General features: G+C 40.9%; 1 protein-coding gene across 1 annotated transcript in view; it reads right to left on the bottom strand.

Annotated features, from left to right (window-relative positions):
• The window catches only part of LOC133609257 (ankyrin repeat and SAM domain-containing protein 6-like), a 49,621-nt gene that overhangs the window by 20,834 nt on the left and 5,567 nt on the right, over positions 1-23,220 (bottom strand). The window contains exons 5-8 of the mRNA XM_061964766.2: positions 12,829-12,873; positions 12,557-12,761; positions 7,111-7,217; positions 289-434 (exon numbers count right to left, since the gene is read on the bottom strand). Coding sequence (XP_061820750.1) covers positions 289-434; positions 7,111-7,217; positions 12,557-12,761; positions 12,829-12,873 — 503 coding nt within the window. The remainder of the gene's footprint in view (positions 1-288; positions 435-7,110; positions 7,218-12,556; positions 12,762-12,828; positions 12,874-23,220) is intronic.

The following is a 23,220-nucleotide window of genomic DNA, read 5'->3' as shown; positions in this document are numbered from 1 at the left end:
GATCAATGCTGAGCCACTTTCAATCTTTAAAATAATTTTTGAAAAATCAATCTTATTGTAGTTAATTTTCTGGTGCGTTTGGGCCGTTTTACAAAATAATAAAGCCACAAATCATATGGGATGTTAACTTTGCTGAACGTCTATTTTTTTTTTATACACACACACCGAGCACCCACGTGCAGAAATGTAGATCGGCGCCTATGGTAATGAGTGTAAGGAAGCTATCAATAGATCGGATCCTATACTTTGAAACTAAACAGAAACTAAATTGGAGTTAAAAAAAAGTACCTTCAGGCCTCCTTTGTCATCAGGCAGAACAGGAGCGTTGTTGAGAGAAGGTCTGCTTTTAGAATGAGTTGTCCTGCCACGTTGTTTGGACCTGTCTTTGTCCACTTGCATACACACTGACGCTAACAGACGCACCAACTCTGTGTCTGCCAACAAACACAGAATATGACAAATGTGCAGTACATTTACAACAACAACACAGACAATTGAATAATCCACATATTTTGTTGACTTTATGTTGAAGGATCAAAGCAAGAATGATGAGTGCTGTCTTAAAAGATTTAACTTCCCTCTCCCACGTGCACCTGAAAGTGCAGCGCGCTGGGAGGATCGAATCAGAATGAGACCTGGTGCTCCACAAGTTGCTCTTTCAATTGAAGCAACTACGGCACATAGCTTGCATTCCTCTTTAACAAAGTTGGTATCATTGTCCATTAGGAGTTCAAAGGGTTTTCCACATCGCGAGGTAAATCTTCTCACTCACTACGGTTCCATACACGAAATTAGTCAGATTTTTCAAATATTTCTTTTTTTTGTATTTTCACACCTTCACATGAAGTCCAAGTGTCCATGCACACTCTTAAATGAGACTATTGGTCATACGCCAATAGGGGGGGGGTGTATTTTTTATTTTTTTTTGCTCCTAAAAAAATACAATCATGTGTGCTTACGGACTGTATCCCTGCAGACTGTATTGATCTATATTGATATATAATGTAGGAACCAGAAATATTAATAACAGAAAGAAACAACCCTTTTGTGCAAATGAGTGTGAATGAGTATAAATGGGGGAGGGAGGTTTTTTGGGTTGGTGCACTAATTGTAAGTGTATCTTGTGTTTTTTATGTTGATTTAATAAAAAAAAAATATATATATATTGTTTTATTTTTATTTTATTTTTTTATTCCTTGTGCGGCCCGGTACCAATCGATCCACGGACCGGTACCGGGCCACGGCTGGGTGGTTGGGGACCACTGGGTTATGGGGTTGAAGTCGAGCAGGTGGGTAATTAGCCATCTTGAGAACATCTAAGGTGTCGGCTTTCCCTGCCTCGTACAATCCAAAATCTGCATTTGAGTTCAGTGAAAACTCTTTCCGGTTCAGGATGGAGCAGTAACTCTTTAGGGTCTTTTATGACAATCTGATGCAAGATGGTTACATGGATTATATCTAGATCTAATCCTTCTGCATGCCACAACCTTTCACCCACTCTGAGCAGTCTTGTGGCTTCTTCATATTCTGGTGAAAGTGATGTAAGGCGACCGTATAAAGACAGAGAACATCAATGTTTGAGAGCGCTTAACTCCTCAGGCAAACAACTCCTGAATTATAAGATTTTCTGCTCATAGGAAGTTATCTACTGAATGTGGGGAGGGATTACTGGCATCAGCCGCCCCGTGAAAGGAGTTAGCTGTCTCCTGAAGAAGCTTCTTCCAAGTGGAGCACTTAACAGGGTTTAGGAAGTTGTGTGGACAAATGGTTGGTGCACAACAGTTCCCAGGAAGGCGAATTTCCTTAGCTCTTTGGCATCTGGTTCCCGCTCAGATGAAGGCATAGCGGGGCATTACGTCTCTGACAGGTAAAATAAATGTTGGACCTTTTGTTCATGGATTATTTCCTGCAGGATGAGTCCACAAACCCTTTGAAACAGCTGGATTCCGAATAATCCAGTACAGCACAGTCATGGACTCTGACCAGAGAGTGATCAGAGAGTGATGTGTTTGGGAAGTACAACAAGCTTAGTTCACTTTGGCCATCTGGATGTCGTTGTGGCTTGCGCAGCCCTTTGAGACACTTGTGATTAAGGGCTATATAAATAAACTTTTATTGATTGATTGATCTGTACATCTGTAAGTGCAGCACTGAGCTCAATGCTTTAGATAGGAATGTGTTTTCTGGGTGCAACTCATAATCTGTCAAATACAAAGGACACAAAGATCTGATGATTATCATCCACCATTTGCATTAAGGCTATTGATCCATGGTGAGAGGCATTGCAAAAGATGTGACTGCTTCTAGTTGCGGTGACAGTAACACCGATAGAAGGCAAAAGGGAACAAAATAACTTGATGTTAGAGATAGGTACCATTCACATTTCAACCTATAAAGTACTGATTCCCAGGACCTGGGAATCGAAACCGATGTCCTACAGTACCAGTTTTTGTTACTGTTGTGTGTATTCATGTGTTATTAAATATACATTTCTTTAATAACAATGATGTAATTTTTATTTGGCGTTTAACAATGAGCTGAAAATAACTGTTGTATAGTTATTAAATATATATGTATATTTTTTACTTCAGTCTCATTTATAGTATTTATTATAAAGTAGACTTTGCATGCATTTGCAATTTTAAGAAGGTAAATCACAGCACATACTAAACGTTTCTAAAGCTCTATTGGGAGGTAGAAGGGTCTCAGTGACAGGCAGTTCTATATAGGCCATGCATACAGTCTGTATAAACTGACATTCACAGACAGACCACCCCCTTACACTGTTCTTGACAGCTCTACTTGGATGAAAAAAAACGTCTCCAACTCACATAGAGAATCCACAAAATATCTTTATGGAGCCATGTTTCTTTGAACATCATCAAGTTTGATTTCCTGTACTCGAAAAACAGACTTTGCTCCTACATTTCCTTCTTTAGCGATAGGACATCGGTGTATTGCAGTTTTTGTCCAAAAGTCAAGCTGATGCAAGATGGTAAAATTGATTATTCTACTCACACTGTGGAAGCAATTGTCAACATAACACATAATAAATGAAAAAAACATAACATAACATAACATAACATAGAAGGAGAGCGCAACTTGCATGAGCAGAGTCTGGTGTCTCATTGTCCCTGACAACACAAACGTATTGCAGTCGCACAACACACTAGAATACACTTAAAAACACTTGAAAACAACACCTAAATGGCATAAGAAACAGGTAGCGACTATCCAGCAGAGCAGTGCAACCAGAAGCATACACATGCAAACAAAGTTATCAGAAAATGGCACCTTTTGATTTTGTGTGAATCAATATCGATTGAATTTGGTGGGTGCCTATAAAAATACCGAATTGGGAATCCATCTCTACTTGAGGTGTTGTAGAGCGGAAATCTCCTATACCCCGCGCAACTATTTGTAAAGGGGATCTGCAGGCTGGATTTGGTCATCCCAGTCAATGTTGGACTTCCACATGAACAAGCCCTTTGAGACACTTGTGATTAAGGGCTATATAAATAAACTTTTATTGATTGATTGATCCGTACATCTGTAAGTGCAGCACTGAGCTCAATGCTTTAGATAGGAATGTGTTTTCTGGGTGCAACTCATAATCTGTCAAATACAAAGGACACAAAGATCTGATGATTATCATCCACCATTTGCATTAAGGCTATTGATCCATGGTGAGAGGCATTGCAAAAGATGTGACTGCTTCTAGTTGCGGTGACAGTAACACCGATAGAAGGCAAAAGGGAACAAAATAACTTGATGTTAGAGATAGGTACCATTCACATTTCAACCTATAAAGTACTGATTCCCAGGACCTGGGAATCGGAACCGATGTCCTACAGTACCAGTTTTTGTTACTGTTGTGTGTATTCATGTGTTATTAAATATACATTTCTTTAATAACAATGATGTAATTTTTATTTGGCGTTTAACAATGAGCTGAAAATAACTGTTGTATAGTTATTAAATATATATGTATATTTTTTACTTCAGTCTCATTTATAGTATTTATTATAAAGTAGACTTTGCATGCATTTGCAATTTTAAGAAGGTAAATCACAGCACATACTAAACGTTTCTAAAGCTCTATTGGGAGGTAAAAGGGTCTCAGTGACAGGCAGTTCTATATAGGCCATGCATACAGTCTGTATAAACTGACATTCACAGACAGACCACCCCCTTACACTGTTCTTGACAGCTCTACTTGGATGAAAAAAAACGTCTCCAACTCACATAGAGAATCCACAAAATATCTTTATGGAGCCATGTTTCTTTGAACATCATCAAGTTTGATTTCCTGTACTCGAAAAACAGACTTTGCTCCTACATTTCCTTCTTTAGCGATAGGACATCGGTGTATTGCAGTTTTTGTCCAAAAGTCAAGCTGATGCAAGATGGTAAAATTGATTATTCTACTCACACTGTGGAAGCAATTGTCAACATAACACATAATAAATGAAAAAAATATAACATAACATAACATAACATAGAAGGAGAGCGCAACTTGCATGAGCAGAGTCTGGTGTCTCATTGTCCCTGACAACACAAACGTATTGCAGTCGCACAACACACTAGAATACACTTAAAAACACTTGAAAACAACACCTAAATGGCATAAGAAACAGGTAGCGACTATCCAGCAGAGCAGTGCAACCAGAAGCATACACATGCAAACAAAGTTATCAGAAAATGGCACCTTTTGATTTTGTGTGAATCAATATCGATTGAATTTGGTGGGTGCCTATAAAAATACCGAATTGGGAATCCATCTCTACTTGAGGTGTTGTAGAGCGGAAATCTCCTATACCCCGCGCAACTATTTGTAAAGGGGATCTGCAGGCTGGATTTGGTCATCCCAGTCAATGTTGGACTTCCACATGAACAAGTGGAAATGGCACAATGAATCCCATCAGGTTGTAGAATTTGACAACAACACAGTAGACATTTCTGAATGTAGGAACTGAAGATTCAGTAGCGTGATTATAACAACTTTTAGCAATCACAGTATTAAAGAACCATATGGATAAACTGATGTTGTTGTTGTGCTGGGACTCTTCACCCGTGAGCGTACTCCGGTTAGGGAATAAGGACACCGTTTTACGTTTCAACTTCTTCTTTATATGTAACTTTTAACAGCAGCAGCTAAGTACACTCTCACATACACACTGTTTAACACATTGACTCAAGGACCCCGGGAAGTAAACATAGCTGCCCGGTAAACTGCCTGACTCAAACAGACTTAACTTAAAGGTGCATGACTACATTAATAGCTTGTTTACGTCAACAATAATATAGTCAATTATATTCAACAATTAACATATTAAATAGGGAACTTTATCTTCTATCTTAGTCACTGACAAAGGGAATTTATAACACACAGTATAGTCCAAGGCTGGGTTCGTTATCCTTTACCCTGGGTAACCCCAGCTCACTACTAGTTGACTGTGCTTCAGGATGTAGGTGTGCCACAACTTCTGGCATGTTGCAAGCCCACTACCAGAGGTCAAAGCCTCCCTTGCTTAGAAGTACATTCAGATTGTCAATCAGAACCATGGCATCTTCAACCCTACTAACACTGTGGAACCAATTGTCCGTATAGGAGCGCGCAACTTGCATGAGGAGAGAGTCCGGTGTCTCACGGTCCCTGACAACAGGGGCTGTAGGTTATATTTATTAAGATAACATCTGCCACTCAAAAATCGGTGCTTCAGATGCCTTCTACACGTTCCGCCACAGGATTTGGAGGGATGGTTTGTCGCGGGCCAGTAAGCACGTCTGGTGGAACATTGACTTGATATCCCCGCTTTTGGCCATAACATAGCGTCGGAACCACAGCAGCACCCCAATCATGGTAGGGCTCGATGTTGGCCCATTCAGATACTGGCCATTGAAGCAAGAAGAGCTGAAGACCACGCTGTCCTTTCTATCATGGTGCACCATTTGATATGTACTATGACCTGTACTCTTTGCTGCAACCGCTGTAGAATTCTTAGCAACATATTCTGTCTAAATAAGTTTGTTATTTACAGTAAGAGGTTGCAGGTTTACAGCCACTTGTGTTCAATGCCGCATAAGTTTGGAATTACGGCATCTGGAGGTGTACATAGCAAGTGGCTGGTTGGCGACTTCGCGGAGGAGTAGCTTAGCGATGGACACCCTCAACCGGTATAAGTTCAAAGTTTGTAAAATGCTGAGCTCTTGTTGGTTTCCTTGCTGACATATGGGAGAATATCAATTTGCCAAATATGTTCCACATTCTTGAGGAATTCGTACATTTGGATTCAGTGACAGTGGCAGACAGGAGGGTTGATGGGAAGAGACGGGCATTAAGGGGGGACCTTGTAAAGACACACACTCGCTGTTTTAATAGGACAGTGTTCTCAAATATACACTACATTTTATAGTATAGTGGAATAAAAATATTCGCTGGCCTACGCCTATGCATCTTTTTGGATCTACACATCCACAGAACGTTACAACATGCATATTATGTTATGTAAGTATGAATTGTCCAGTATGATAAAAACATATTATGTTAATTGTACAGTGGAAGAAAAACATATGTTTTGTTAATAGTATAGTGGAATAAAGTAATACATGTTATGTTAATTGTATAGTATGATAAAAACATATTACGGTATGTTAATAGTATAGTGAAAGAAAAACATATGTAATAGTAATAGTGTAATAAAAAAAACATACATGTTAATTGTATATCAAAACATGCATTTATGTTAATAGTATAGTGTAATAAAAACATGCCACATATTTGATAATTTAGACCACTGCAACATTACACACAGTTTGAACAGTAACAATGTTTGAATATGTAATTAATTGATTCTTTGGCGTACCACAGTCTGAGAATCACTGGTATAGTGTAATAAAAATATGTTATGTTAAATGTATAATAAAAACATGTATATTATGTTATGTGAATTATATAGTGTAAATTGTCCGTAAGTGTGAATGTGAGTGTTTTTAAATATGTGCTTTGTGTTTGATGACCAGTCTTGCCCAAAGTCAGCTGGGATCCAGATGACCTGTGGCCCTAATGAGGACAAGCAGTACAGAAATTATGACAATGTAAGTCGGTACCTGGATCATTGAGCAGCATAACCAAATCAAATGCTGTGTATCCATTCTTTGCTCGAAGATTGACATCAGCCCCCTGACTCAGTAGGTACTTGACAACATCTTTATTTCTGAAATAAACAAAAAAGCGATTTGTTTCACACAATGGAAGGGCATAACGTCGCCCTGAAGGCAACAGAGAGAATTCCTCCGCAAGGACATGGCTCGGGGAGGCTAAAATTATCTTTGCATTTTGGGGGATTTGCTGGTTGCAGAAGAAGTTTATGTCTCTTAGTTTTACTCCGATAATCTTAAGAGCAAGATTTAACAATACTGGTCAGGCTGTTTCGGTCTTTAACTGAAAGACAGTGAAACCAACAAATAAAAGAAAAACACATAACACTCTCAATAAATGTTTCATAAAAACAACAGAGTATAACATGCCTGACAGAGAAAATAATTTAATTTTCTGAAAAGATTAATTCTATTGTGCTTGCTTCACTGTAAAATCTGTGTTCACAACTTGAGCTGGTCGTCAAAAAAGGTCCCCAAGTATTTATATGATGAAACAATGTATGTATGATGCACTTCGTAGAAATTTCCTTCTTACGTCTAAAATCAATACTTAATTATTTGGTTTTAGATACATTTAAATCAAAAAAGTTCCAGTCACACTAGAAGATCAAATCCGTTAGGCCAGACCTGGGCATTCTGCGGCCCGCGGGCCACATCCGGCCCTTTGTGCGTCCCTGTCCGGCCCGCGTGAGGCCAATCATAAATTAGAAAATACATTTTAAAAAGTATCTATGTCGAGTGTGCAATACAACGGTGCTGCTTTTGTTTTTGAAAAGCGTTATTTGTATTACTTCCGTGTGGACGTATGCTCGTGCGCGATTGTGAGTGAATGTGAACAGCGGCAATCACAAATTGCGTATGTCTGTGTGTAACCTGTGAGTGAAGGTGCAGAGCGACAAGTGATGCCCGGTTACCACCGAGATGTCAGCTCACGCTAAAAAAAGAAAAGTTGATGACGAATGCCGTGTTTTCAACAAGATATGTACTGCCAAGTACAAACCCCGTTTCCATATGAGTTGAGAAATTGTGTTAGATGTAAATATAAACGGAATACAATGATTTGCAAATCCTTTTCAACCCATATTCAATTGAATGCACTACAAAGACAATATATTTGATGTTCAAACTCATAAACTTTATTTATTTTTTTGCAAATAATAATTAACTTAGAATTTCATGGCTGCAACACGTGCCAAAATAGTTGGGAAAGGGCATGTTTACCACTGTGTTACATGGCCTTTCCTTTAAACAACACTCAGTAAACATTTGTGAACTGAGGAGACACATTTTTTAAGCTTCTCATGTGGAATTTTTTCCCATTCTTGCTTGATGTACAGCTTAAGTTGTTCAACAGTCCGGGGGTCTCCGTTGTGGTATTTTAGGCTTCATAATGCGCCACAAATTTTCAATGGGAGACAGGTCTGGACTACAGGCAGGCCAGTCTAGTACCCGCACTCTTTTACTATGAAGCCACGTTGATGTAACACGTGGCTTGGCATTGTCTTGCTGAAAAAAGCAGGGGCGTCCATGGTAACGTTGCTTGGATGGCAACATATGTTGCTCCAAAACCTGTATGTACCTTTCAGCATTAATGGCGCCTTCACAGATGCGTAAGTTACCCATGTCTTGGGCACTAATACACCCCCATACCATCACAGATGCTGGCTTTTAACTTTGCGCCTATAACAATCCGGATGGTTCTTTTCCTCTTTGGTCTGGAGGACACGACGTCCACAGTTTCCAAAAACAATTTGAAATGTGGACTTGTCAGACCACAGAACACTTTTCCACTTTGTATCAGTCCATCTTAGATGAGCTCAGGCCCAGCGAAGCCGACGGCGTTTCTGGGTGTTGTTGATAAACGGTTTTTGCCTTGCATAGGAGAGTTTTAACTTGCTCTTACAGATGTAGCGACCAAGTGTAGTTACTGACAGTGGGTTTCTGAAGTGTTCCTGAGCCCATGAGGTGATATCCTTTACACACTGATGTCGCTTGTTGATGCAGTACAGCCTGAGGGATCGAAGGTCACGGGCTTAGCTGCTTACGTGCAGTGATTTCTCCAGATTCTCTGAACCCTTTGATGATATTATGGACCGTAGATGGTGAAATCCCTAAATTCCTTGCAATAGCTGGTTGAGAAAGGTTTTTCTTAAACTGTTCAACAATTTGCTGACGCATTTGTTGACAAAGTGGTGACCCTCCCCCCATCCTTGTTTGTGAATGACTGAGCATTTCTTGGAATCTACTTTTATACCCAATCATGGCACCCACCTGTTCCCAATTTGCCTGTTCACCTGTGGGATGTTCCAAATAAGTGTTTGATGAGCATTCCTCAACTTTATCAGTATTTATTGCCACCTTTCCCAACTTCTTTGTCACGTGTTGCTGGCATAAAATTCCAAAGTTAATGATTATTTGCAAAAAAAATAAATGTTTATCAGTTTGAACATCAAATATGTTGTCTTTGTAGCATATTCAACTGAATATGAGTTGAAAATGATTTGCAAATCATTGTATTCCGTTAATATTTACATGTAACACAATTTCCCAACTCATATGGAAACAGGGTTTGTATTTCTTTACAGAGATGAAAGGTAAAGCCGTGTGCTTAATTTGTGGTACACATGTTGCTGTGTTTAAAGAATATAATTTGAATCGCCACTACACGACGAGACACGAGGAAAAATACCGGAATCTGTCTGATGAAGAGCGCGCAAGGGAGGCTGATGCGTTGATGGTAAAACTGCAAACCCAACAAGGACTTTTTGCCAAATTTCACACCGCCAGATATGCAGCCGTCAGGACAAGTTTCGTCATTTCTCACAAAATCGCCAGAAAAAGTAAGGCGTTTTCTGACGGAGAGTTTATTAAGGAGTGCTTATTGAACTCTGTTGCGCTGAAATGCCCGCAGAAAAGGGGTGCATTTGAGAACGTGTCACTCTCCCGACGCACTGTAACGAGGCGGGTTGAGACCATCGCTGGAAACTTGGAGCTTCAGCTGAAGAACAAAACGGCCGACTTCGACTTTTTTTCGCTGGCTTTGGATGAGAGCTGTGATGTTCGTGACACCGCCCAACTGCTCATATTCTTACGTGGAATAACTGCAGACTTTCAAATCACGGAGTAGCTGGCAGCCATACAGTCAATTAAAGAGACCTTGTTCACATAGGTAAATGCGTGTTTGGACATGTTAGGACTGAAATGGGACAAGCTGGCAGGTGTGACAACAGATGGTTGTCCAAATCTGATGGAGGATGCAGGATAAAGTGACAGAAATTGACATTTTTGCATTGTATTATACATCAGGAAGTGTTGTGTAAGACAGTGTTAAAAATAAAACCATCAAAAGCAATCTGCTTTTGTATAAAGTTAAGTTAGGTTAAATGAAATTATTATTATTATTATTATTATTATTTATCTTACGGTATATCAAAAATAATTTGAGCAAAATTTAATTGAAATATTGTCGTGTGGCCCTCCAGCAGTGCTTGGGTTGCTCATGCTGCCCCCGGTAAAAATTAATTGCCCACCCCTGCGCTAGGCCCTCTCATGCTTTGATTGTGAACCATAGTGGAGGGACAGCAGTGCCGTGTCATCAGAGAATTTAATCAGATAGCGGTCTTCCTGCCAACTCCTGCATTCATCAGTAAACATAATAAAAAGTAAGGGTGAAAGGACGCATCCTTGGGGTGAACCCGTGGAGATGGTTACAGAGTCAGAGAGACAGCTGTTTACAGAGACTCTTTAATCTCTGCCAGTTAAAAAGTCTAATATCCATAGTACAAGCTGGTGAGAATTTAAATTTAGACACAAGGCTCTCTATTAGGAGATGTGGCTGCATTGTATTAAATGCTGGAGAAAAATCAGCGACTAAGAGCCTGGCTTTGCATCATCTACACCTTTCCCTGCTTGATAGGCAAATTGTAGTGGATCAAGTTCCTCTATAGAAGACATGACCAGGCCTTTAACAATTTTCTCAAAGATTTTCAGGATTGATGACATTAATGCAACTGGTCTAAAATCACTAAGTTCTTTAGATTTACATATTTTTGGGATGGGGATCGCAATAGAAGATTGCTATAATCAGCTGTGATGTACAGTAGAAGCAGTTCAACCCCCAGACTGGGTGACTCATGTCAACATGAGCACTTTAGATAAATTATTCTTACCCATAGCACATTTTGGTTATTTTGGCAAATGTAAATAAAAGCTGAGAAATAGTTTTTTATCACATTGATTCTTCTGGTGCATTTCTGGGAGATGCCTGAGTCAAACTTACTCCTAGAATAAAAGTAATGTTCATCATTTCAGCTTGACTATAAGCACTTGTCAACATAACCATAATAGAAAGTGAAACTAACCAAACTTGTAAATTTACTTGTGACTTGTCCAGAGATGTGAATAAAGAATGTGGGATAATACATGGTTATTGAATCTACAGCAGTTTGTTAACCTGCTTTTCTTTGTGCATATTATTGTTTTGATTCTTGAGCTTCATTTTACACTTTTATCTAACATTAATTTGGTTATGTGAACGGACGACAATACTTTTTCCTGTGTCTAATATTCTAAAAATGTAATACTAAATACTGCTATGCTTTTATTCTAAAGCTGAGCAGGAAGTGAATGTGTGCATGTTTTAATATTATGTAATTACATTTACAAATAGATATAGTTATGTTTCTGCCTAGTGACAATAATAATATCAACAATACTATAAATGCTAACATAAATGGAATTTTGATTGCAGCCGAGATAGGCTCAGGCACCCCCCGCGACCCCAAAAGGGACAAGCGGTAGTAAATGGATGGATGGATGGATGGACAGAAATAACCTTTTCGACGCTCACATTTTATGTTGACACAAGCGGTCCATCATGTGTATCGACTTAAGCGACATTTCTAATAATAATAATACTAAGAAGGTGGACGAGGACTTGATCAGTTGGTCCACATAGACAGGCTGTCGACAGAAGCGGTTTGTCAACATAAACGGGACTGACATAAACAGGTTCCAGTGTACTGACTTCAGTCCGCTTCTTTCTACAGCATTTGTCAGGTCAGTTGTGTGATTGTAAAAATGATGAACGAGTAAATCCTTCGTACCTTCTTAGCGTGTACGTTCATGCCTGATTCATGTCACAATAATCAATTAATATCGGTGAAGATCAGAGCAAGCGTACTTTTCAGTGGACATTTGTGTTTTGCATAAAAAAAGAGTTCTATTTTTCTGAAAATAGTTTTTCATTACAATTATTTTGTCAATTTAACTAACAAAGTGCAGTGCTGGTTCTCGGGAAAATATTTCTGTGAGTTCACTTCCTGTGTTAACATGTATATTATTAATATTTATGGAATAAACAATACTGCATAAAACATTACGTGCACAAACATACCCATGATATGTGGCCTGCATCAAAGCCGTCCAGCCATGAACGCCATCTTGTTTGTCCACGTCAGCTTTCTTGTCCACCATCAGCTGCACAACTTCTAACTGGCCGCTCACTGCCGCTATCATCAGAGGCGACGCTCCCTCCTGATTGGACGAATTCACTTGCGTGGGGTCTTCCTCCAAGATCTCTTTGACCAGCTGGGAGTTGCCTGATCCCAAATTAAAACGGGTTATTGTTTCATCTTTAACAACTTGCAATGTGCTTTTCCAACGTACCCAGTTTGAGGGCACTGAACACGTCTGGTCTTCTTCTCTCGTCATCTGTCAAGAAACATTCAAGAAGTCCTGTTGGTTGATCATTTTAACATAATTCAATTCAATGGTTTGTATTGGTCATCAGTTCATGCAAACCGCACACCTCAAGTGCACAGCAGACAAACAAACAAAAGTATCGGTTCACATTTCCTGACCAAAAAGGTATAGGCTGAAGCTAAAAGTTTATTATGCCTACCCTTTCCACATTCACTTTGTGCATGTTAAATAGAGAAAAGAAAACAAGAAATTGATCTTGAGATAAAGAAACACAAGAAAGGACTCTAGAGTCTCTGTCAAAATCATAGTACTTGATCACATGCATTGTTAAGCATGTAAATACATGCATATATACATATGTATATATATACACACATATCTACACATACCGCATATGATTGTTCAAATACATAATTGTACATACATATTTTTCTTTCTTTTTTTATTTTTCCTTCCCCTTCCTCCCTTACCTTTTCATTCCTTTCTTCCCATATCGTGATCCATAATATAGTAAAGTAAAGAAGTAATGTATATATATATATCCATATATATATATCCGTATACATATATATGTATACATATATATCCATATATATATATATATATATATATATATATATATATATATATATATATATATATATATATATATATATATATATATATATATATATAAAGAAGTTAGTAATGTATAGGTATATAAACATGATACTATCATGTTCCACATCTATTGATTGTACTTATCACTACTCACAGCACATCTCTGTACTTATTTATAGTCTTATTTTTAAACAATATTTTAAACACATGGATTAAACTGCACATCCTCAGTTTCTTTTTGCAGCATTTCCACAGGTTTACCCCTTTCACAGATACACAATGTTCTCTGGAGGTAGTTCTTGCCCATGTTGTTTGAAACATATCTGCATTTCTGAGTTCATATATAGCGTCTTTGGTCACAAACAACTTCTAAAGACATTGTGGAAGTAGATTGTTGTGAGCTTTGAACACTATCAGTAGTGTTTGAAGATCAACTATGTCAAAGAATTTTAGGGTGTAAAGATTTATAAATAGGGCGTTGGTAGGCTCCCGGTACTCTGCTGTCATTATCATTATGACTCTTTTCTGCAGGATAAAAATTGGATTAACATTAGTTTTATAAGTGTTTCCCCACACCTCCACACAGTATGACATGTATGGGACTATGAGGGAACAATATAGTGAGTATAATGTGTTTTGGTTCAGACTTTGTTCAGATCTATTTATTATGGCAATGGTTTTGGACATTCTCCTTTTTACAAGGTTAATGTGAGATTTCCAATTTAATTTATGATCAATTCTCACTCCGAGAAATTTAAATTCATCCACTCTTTCAATGGTGATGTTATTTATCCTTAATGTGACTTTATTATACATTTTTCCGTTGCCAAATATCATGAGTTTTGTCTTACTTAGATTCAAGGATAATTTGTTTACATCAAACCATGTCTTGGTTTGTTCAGCTCTCTTTCCATTGTCTTCAGAGGCTCCTGTAGATTTTTCCCTTGACAAAATAAATGTGTGTCATCTGCAAATATAACATATTGTAGAAGGTTTGATACATTACATATATCATTTATGTATAAAATTAAGAGTTTTGGACCCAAAACAGATCCTTGGGGAACGCCACATTTTACTTTCTGTCTATCTGATTTGTCCTTATTTATTTCTACATATTGGTCTCTGTCCTCAAGTTAGCTTTTTAGCCAAGAGTGTGCAACCCCTCTAATGCCGTATTGGTTTAATTTAGTCATTAAAAGTCCATGATGGATGGTATCAAAAGCTTTACGTAGATCCATGATGACGCCAGCTGTAAACTCCTTGTACAGTAGCAGTAGAAATCTGTTCGGTCAGTTTCATAACTGCCATTGAAGTGGATCTGTTTGCCCTGAAGCCAAACTGTTGATCGCACAATAAATTACGTTTTTCTATGAAATTGTCAAGACGGTGCACAAATAATGTTTGTATTATTTTTGAGAACTGTGGGAGAAGGGAAATGGGTCTGTAATTTGTGAATAAGTGTCTGTCTCAGCTTTTATATATTGGGATAACTTTTGCTATTTTCATGCTGTTGGGGAATACCCCAGTTTGGAAAGATTGGTTACGGTACATGTATATGTCAATGATTTAACAATACCTTGTATGATATTTTTTACTAGTGTCATGTCCATACCCATCCAATCAGTGGACCTTTTGTTTTTGCATTTTTTTACAATGTTAATCATTTTGTTTTCCTCAACTTTTTTAATAAAAATGGAATGGAGATTACCTTGTATGATGTCTCCAATGTTCACCATTCCAGTCCCGTCTCTCCGCTCCACAATTTCATTCGCAAGATTGTTACCAATATTCACAAAAAAGTCATTAAATTCATTGGCTATATATCTTGGTTTATTTACAACTACATTATTATCTTTAATGAAATAGTTGGGTATCTCTGCTCTTCCGGCACCCTTTTTTTATATTATTCATTACTTTCCATGTACCCTGGGTGTTACTCCTATTTTGTTCTAATACTTTATGATGATAATCCCTTTCATTTTGTCAAGACTTGGTCCTGGGTGTGTGCTTTTCCAGGATGCAACGGAAAGTTGGCACGGGCGAGACGGGAATTAAGGTACATGATTTATTTATTAACTATAAATACAAAAAAAAGGATCAAACAAAAGGCGCACACAGTGGCGGAGAATAAACTATGAACAATTAAACAAAACTTGCAAACTATGGCTTGAATAAAGAAAACTTACTTGGCATGGACAAAAAAGGAGCAGCGTGAACATGGACATGAAACAATGGACAGAGCATAAATGTGGTGTGAGGTCGTCAGGACGAACAACAGAAAATGAATGAACTTAAATACTATGGACATGATTAGTGAAAGCAGGTGCATGACTCAAAACGTGAAACAGGTGCGTGACGTGACAGGTGAAAACTAATGGTTGCTATGGTGACAAACAAGAGTGCACAATGAGTCCAAACGTGGAACAGGTGAAACTAATGGGGTAATCATGGAAACAAGACAAGGGAGTGAAAAGACAGAAACTAAAGAGTCCTATAACTAAACAAAAACATGACTTAACACAAAACATGATTACACAGACATGACAGAGCCCCTCCCTTAAGGACAGATACCAGATGTCCATAAAAAAAATTAACAAGAGTCATGGGAGGGCGGGAGGGGGGAGGGGGACATGGCGGTGGGTCGCCAGACCACGTGTCCCCGTATCCACCGGGGCAGAGTTAGGTGGCGGCGGCGAGTGGAACGCCGCTGCAGCAGGCGAGGCGGGCGCCCAGGGAATGGCCACATTCGTGGCCGACTGGGAGGTGGACGCACTTGGCGTGGCGGGCGACCAGGTAGCGGCCATATCCGTGGCCGACGAGGAGGGAGGCGCGTCGTCATCGTGGCAGGCGTGGAAGCAGCAGATGATGCAGGCAGCGAAGCTCGGCGTGGCGCGTCAGGCGGCGAAGCTCGGCGTGGCGCGTCAGGCGGCGAAGCTCGGCGTGGCGCGTCAGGCGGCGAAGCTCGGCGTGGCGCGTCTTGGTCTTGGTGCGGGTCTTGGTCTTGGCATGGCGAGTCTTGGTCTTGGCATGGCGGGTCTTGGTCTTGGCATGGCGGGTCTTGGTCTTGGCATGGCGGGTCTTGGTCTTGGCATGGCGGGTCTTGGTCTTGGCGTCGTGGAGCTGCGACTGGCGGCACTTGGCGTCGTGTAACTGGTACCGGAGCTTGGCGTGGTGGGTCTTGGTCTTGGACTTGGCGTGGAGGGTCTTGGTCTTGGACTTGGCGTGGAGGGTCTTGGTCTTGGACTTGGCGTGGAGGGTCTTGGTCTTGGACTTGGCGTGGAGGATCTTGGTCTTGGCGTGGAGGGTCTTGGTCTTGGCGTGGAGGGTCTTGGTCTTGGCGTGGAGGGTCTGGTGCTAGCCTTGGTGCGGCGACAGGTGCTAGCCTTGGTGCGGCGACAGGTGCTAGCCTTGGTGCGGCGACAGGTGCTAGCCTTGGTGCGGCGACAGGTGCTAGCCTTGGAGCAGCTAGCCGTGGTGCTAGCCTTGGAGCAGGTGGAGGTGGCCTAGCTGGGGGTTGCGGTTTGGCAGGTCGGAAGACTGGTGAGGGCGGTCGTGCTGGAGGCTGTGGCTTGACAGGTCGGAAGACTGGTGGTGGCGGCCGTGCTGGAGGCTGTGGCTTGGCATGGTGATGCCGAGCCACCCCACCAACACAGCTCCCGACCCCAGCCCCCCCCTCAAGGGGCGGATACCAGACGCGCTCCCTGCGGTCTGGAACTCTCTGTAGGGGTGGGCGGAGGAGGGCAGAAACTTCCCCATTAAATTGTCCAAATTGTCTTTCTTGTACCTGGGATTGAGTGGGTGAAAAAAAATTGTTTTGTGTCTTGGGTGTGGCTTGAGTCCTGGGGAGCGGGGAATCAAAAGAAAAAGAATTCAGAAAAAAAAAATCCTGGTCTTTGACGTCATCCGGGCGAAGCCGGGCTGGCTGCTGCTTGCTTCCGCCCGGAGGGGGAGGGGCTTGTGGGAGCGGCGTGTCCTGCTGGCTCGCGGAAGTTCTACCTGACGTCCTTCGTCAGGAGCGGCGCTTCCGCGGCTGAGGTGACGCTGTGTCGTCCTGGGACCAAATGAAGTCTCTGTACTCCACGGAGGAGTAGCGCAGAGTTTCCTCCTCCATCGCGCACAGGACCGCCCAAGAAGCCTCGTCCAAAATGTCCAACTCGGCCAACTTAGGTGCGGAAAAGCGGGTCTGCTGACGACCTACTGTCATGACTTGGTCCGGGGTGTGTGCTTTTCCCGGATGCAACGGAAAGTTGGCTCGTGCGAGACGGGAATGAAGGTACATGATTTATTATTATCAAAAAAAGGAATAAATGAAAGCGCGCACAGTGGCGGAGAATAAACTATGAAACCAAAAGACTATAGCAAAAAAGTACAAACAAAAAACACGCACAATGGCGGAGAACAAACTATGAAACCAAAAAGACTATAAATATGGAACAAAAACTTACTTGGCTTGGACAAAAATAGTTGCTTGAGGAATTGACATGGAAAGAAGTATCAGGCATGAACAGAGCATAAATGTGTTGAGGTCGTCAGGACGAACAACAGAAAATGAATGAACTTAAATACTATGGACATGATTAGTGAAAGCAGGTGCGTGACTCAAAACGTGAAACAGGTGCGTGACGTGACAGGTGAAAACTAATGGTTGCTATGGTGACAAACAAGAGTGCACAATGAGTCCAAACGTGGAACAGGTGAAACTAATGGGGTAATCATGGAAACAAGACAAGGGAGTGAAAAGACAGAAACTAAAGAGTCCTATAACTAAACAAAAACATGACTTAACACAAAACATGATTACACAGACATGACACATTTTGTCTCATAATACTTGTTAGTTTATTTTTGTACATCTTGTATTTATTTTCAGCTTTCTTCGTTACTAATTTTAGAAATCTTCTATATAGGGCATTTTTATTTTTGCATTCTAACATGGTTTGTCCACAGGTTGGCGCTTCCCATTATGTTTCCTTAATGGGCAATGTTTGTCATAGGGCATCATCCATCCATCCATCCATTTTCTACCGCTTATCATTAGTGTGGTTAAAAACGCTTCATAGGCTTGGTTGGGATAAACCTCATTCCAGCTTTGATTACACAATTCAAGGGCAGAAATGACTTCCGGTGTTCTATTCCTAATAAATTTACAAGTATTCATATTTTTTCCTTCTCTGTCTTAAAGACATTCTGGAAAACGGCAAATACAGGAAGGTGGTCACTTATGTCCATCAATCCATCCATTTTATACCGCTAGTCCCTTCATGTAAGAGTAATCCTGATTCAATGTTTATATAAATCTTATTTGTAAATATATGGTCAAGAAGAGTGACACCTGCCTGCTTGCGTGCGTGCGTGCGTGTGTGCAAGTCCAACACAACAAGTGTAGGGCATTTTTCACGGTGCATCTGGTGGAACCGCTGCTTCAAGCGGTGTTGATGCTTGACCACTCTGTCGCCCGTAGCGGGTACCGCCACTAGATCATTGCCCTTTGGAGGGTGCAGGAGGTCCAGGGGAAGCCCAGCATCAGAAGGGCTGAAGAGCAGCCTGTTGTGGAATGCGTTGTCGCCCTGTGATTCAACAGTGTGCTCTGCAGTGCCGAGGAGAATGGGACCTCATCTGCCAGGTGTACTCTGATGCCATCCTCGACGGTCTGGTTGAACCTCTCCACACCGCATTTGGCCTGAGGGTGATATTAGGTGGTCCTAATGTGCTTGACTCCTCGCTCCTAAAAAGTATAGCAAAACTGGACACGATTCCGCCGCCTCCAGTTTCAAACGTAGAATTGCCCGCAAATGTGTTAAAACGTGTTAAAAGCGCTGGAGAAGTCAAAGAACATGACTCCCACTGCACTTTTAGTAGTCTCCAGGTGGGTGATGGCCAAATGCAGCGGGTTGATGATGGCATCATCCACCCTGATGCTTGGACAGTAAGCAAGAGGTCCATTGCTGACAATGTCTGTAAGCAAAGGTGTCTGAGGATGATCCTCTGCATGGTCTTCATGAAGTGATAGGTCAGGGCAACAGGTCTGAAGTGGTTCTGCTCCTTGGGATGACATGTTTTAAGGATTGGAACCACACAGGAGGTCTTCTAGAGGGTAGGGACTTTTTCAAGGCTAAGGCGCAGATTAAAATGTACTGGACCACACCAGTGAGCTAGTCCGCACATTCCCTGATTAGCCTAGAACTGATGCTATCTGGACCTACAGCTTTCCTGACCTTGTTCCTTCCGAACTTCCTCCTCACTTGATCCAGACTGATGGAATGCTGGGTAGGTGATGGCTCGGGTTGTTAAATTTGCTGGTGGTTTATGGGGAGGGGCTGTCTGGGAGGAGTGGATCAGGGAGGTGTGGACAATGCTGAGGTGTGAACAGCTGGGGCTGCGGTGGAACGGGGGTTGAATGTGAGGGGGTGAATTGTGGGAGAAGATGAACAAGGTTGTGATCAGAGTGGCCAAGAGACTTAAAGGGGGTAATTGTATATACTTGCTTGACATTAGCATAAAGCAAGTCCAAAGTTTTATTTTCTCTTGTATGGCACTTCACATATTGAGTTAATGTGGGCAGAGTGGCAGAAATAGTGTCATGATTGAAGTCACTAGAGACAAGGAAAATGGCTTGTGGGTGCTTTGTCTGCAGGTGTGACACTGTGCTCTATACGCACTCAGACGCACGCAGCAGCAGCGTCAGTTGAAGGGGGATGTAAACGGTTATCCAAATTACATGTGAAAACTCCCAGGGGATGTAATAAGGTATAATACTGACTGCCAGTAGCTCAATGTCCCTGATAAATAGCTGTTTTTAACAGGGTTTTGATTATGACTACGCCACCTGTTATTCACAAACGGTCAGCCCAGCCCCCCTTTCTTCTTACTTCTCTCGGATAATGTCCGGTCCACGCGGATGAGTGAGAATCCGTCCAGGGAGACAAATGTGTTCAATAAATGTTCATTCAGCCAGGACTCCGTGAAACACATGATGCTTCTCCCTTTATATTCCCGCTGCAGCTTTGTCAGCGCTGTCATCCTGTCCATTTTGTTGGAGATTATTTGATGGTTTTATATTGACAATTGTGCTGTTTTAGACTGCAATATTGTTCAATGAAAGACAGTTATTCATGTATGTCCAGCTTGTGTGGTATTGTCTTAGCTGTTGTGTAGCTGCAGCTCCTTCTAGCTAATAGCCTACCATGTTTATCTTTTGTAAATAACTTGACTAAAGTACAAGAAAATATCAACCTTGTGTGCGTATTGGAGGACATTTCGTTGTTCTAAATGTTCTGTAATATGCACATAAAGTTGGTCTATCCAGTTTTGAACAAGTAAACACGCTGTCAGACTGCTTGTATCAGAAATTATATCACATATTTTACATGCAAGCACATGATATATTGGATGATGATATCGATTGATAATATCGGACCGATATACCATATCAATATCGGATAGGGACATCCCAAATAAGAACAGTTTGTCACACTAGTAAAGTAATAAAATTGTTACATACAGTGGATGTTAAGTATGTAAGTATGTATGATGTTAAGTACCCTGTCACTTGTAGTGTTTTTCGTCCCGGCGAACGCCAGGGACAGTAGATATACTACAGTAAAGCAAGAATACATTAATTTTGGTCCTCAAAATTCTACATACAATACCGCATACTGACAATGTGAAAACGTTTTTTTAAGAGATTTTTGCAAATTAATTGAAAAAACAACAAAAAACTAAGAAGTCACACATATATACTTTCGCCATGAAGCTCAAAAGTGAGCTCAGGTGCATCCTGTTTCAACTGACCATTTTTGAGATGTTCCCACAGTTCAATTGGAATAAATTCAGTTGATTGGACATGATTTAGAAAGGCACACACCTGTCTATGTATACTTATGTGTGCTTTAATTAGTTCAAGTCAAAAAAGTTGCTTTTAATGCATATTATCTTAAATGTTGCTTTTTAAAAAGTGTTTGACTAATCATTTGAATTTCAAACACCTCAGCAGACGTGCAAGTGTAAAAGTACAAAGTAAGTATATCAAGTAGTATATAAGTTGAACTGCATGACTACCGCTACACAAAGACATGAAACACATTAGTGTTACCTGCAGGGATGACACACACACACACACACAGACACACGCGCGTGCACGCGCACACACACACAAAGAGTTCATGCTTTATCTTCATTCAAACAAACTAAGAGAACTTTTAGTGGAACTAAGGGCATGTCCCCACAGCATTGTTTGTGCTTCGTTTTTGTTTTTGGTTAAGAAATAAATGTGTCTCCATAGTGTCCTATCATTAGTGAGTCACAAATACGGGCGAAATTGTTTCTTGGGTACTCTGAAGGCAGTTTTTTTTCAAATAGTTTCAGACCACCAAAAACGTTGTTTGAGTGGGGATAAAAGGCTGATCAATCAAAGCATGATCGTAAGAATCTACATTTTGTGTTATTAATGTGTGAAACTGGTATCTAAACATGGAAAAGTAGCGCCTCTCCTCTGAATGCAAGTGCTATACAGATTGCATATTCTTACAAAATACAAAACCTGGCAAGACACCAACACACTGCAAGTCATGTTTTTACTGTCATGACTGGGTGGTGCAGGGAAAATAACCTGGTCCTTAACACCACCAAGACGAAGGAGCTGATCATGGACTTCCGGAGGAAAAAAACGGAAAGTATTCAACCGCTGTACATAAACGGGGACTATGTGGAGAGGGTCTCTAACTTCAGGTTCCTGGGCATCCAGATCGAGGAAGACATGTCGTGGAGTGCGAACACCTCAGTGACCAAAGACTCCTCAGAAAGAACCACCTGTTACAAAAACTGCTTGTGTCTTTCTATCGCTGCTCAATAGAGAGTGTGCTGACATACTGCATGTGTGTATGGTATGCTAGCTGCACAGCGGCAGAGAGAAACACACTTCAGAGGGTCATAAAAACTACCAGGAAGATCACTGGTTGCTCTCTCCCCTCCCTAGATGAACTGTACAGTGCCAGGTGCCTCAAAAATGCCCAAAACATCATAAGGGATCCATCTCACCCCGCACATAAACTTTTTAAACTGCTGCCCTCGGGCAGGAGATACAGGACAATAAAATGCCGGACAAACAGATTTAAGAACACTTTCTACTGGAGAGCAATAGTGTCGCTGAACACAAGGCATAAAAAAGAATGACTGTGCATGTGAGCTGTGCGCTTGGTATTTTATGTATTATTTGTATCTATTTATCTTAGTACCATGTTCTTATGTTTTTATGTGTCTTTATGAATTTGCAATAAATGGGGCAGCATGGTGGAAGAGGGGTTAGTGTGTCTGCCTCACAATACGAAGGTCCTGAGTAGTCGTGAGTTCAATCCCGGCCTCGAGATCTTTCTGTGTGGAGTTTGCATGTTCTCCCCGTGACTGCGTGGGTTCCCTCCAGGTACTCCGGCTTCCTCCCACCTCCAAAGACATGCACCTGGGGATAGGTTGATTGGCAACACTAAATTGGCCCTAGTGTGTGAATGTGAGTGTGAATGTTGTCTGTCTATCTGTGTTGGCCCTGCGATGAGGTGGCAACTTGTCCAGGGTGTACCCCGCCTTCCGCCCGATTGTAGCTGAGATAGGCTCCCGCGACCCCAAAGGGAATAAGCGGTAGAAAATGGATGGATGGATGGAGTTTGCTTGCAATTTTGTTGTACAATGTACAATGACAATAAAGATCTATTCTATTCTATTCTAAAATTGTGTTTAAAAAAGCATAATGTTTAAAAACATTTC

This window comes from Nerophis lumbriciformis, linkage group LG07, assembly GCF_033978685.3.
Source record: "Nerophis lumbriciformis linkage group LG07, RoL_Nlum_v2.1, whole genome shotgun sequence".
Taxonomy (NCBI): domain Eukaryota; kingdom Metazoa; phylum Chordata; class Actinopteri; order Syngnathiformes; family Syngnathidae; genus Nerophis; species Nerophis lumbriciformis.
This window is presented reverse-complemented; position numbering and strand designations above follow the sequence as displayed.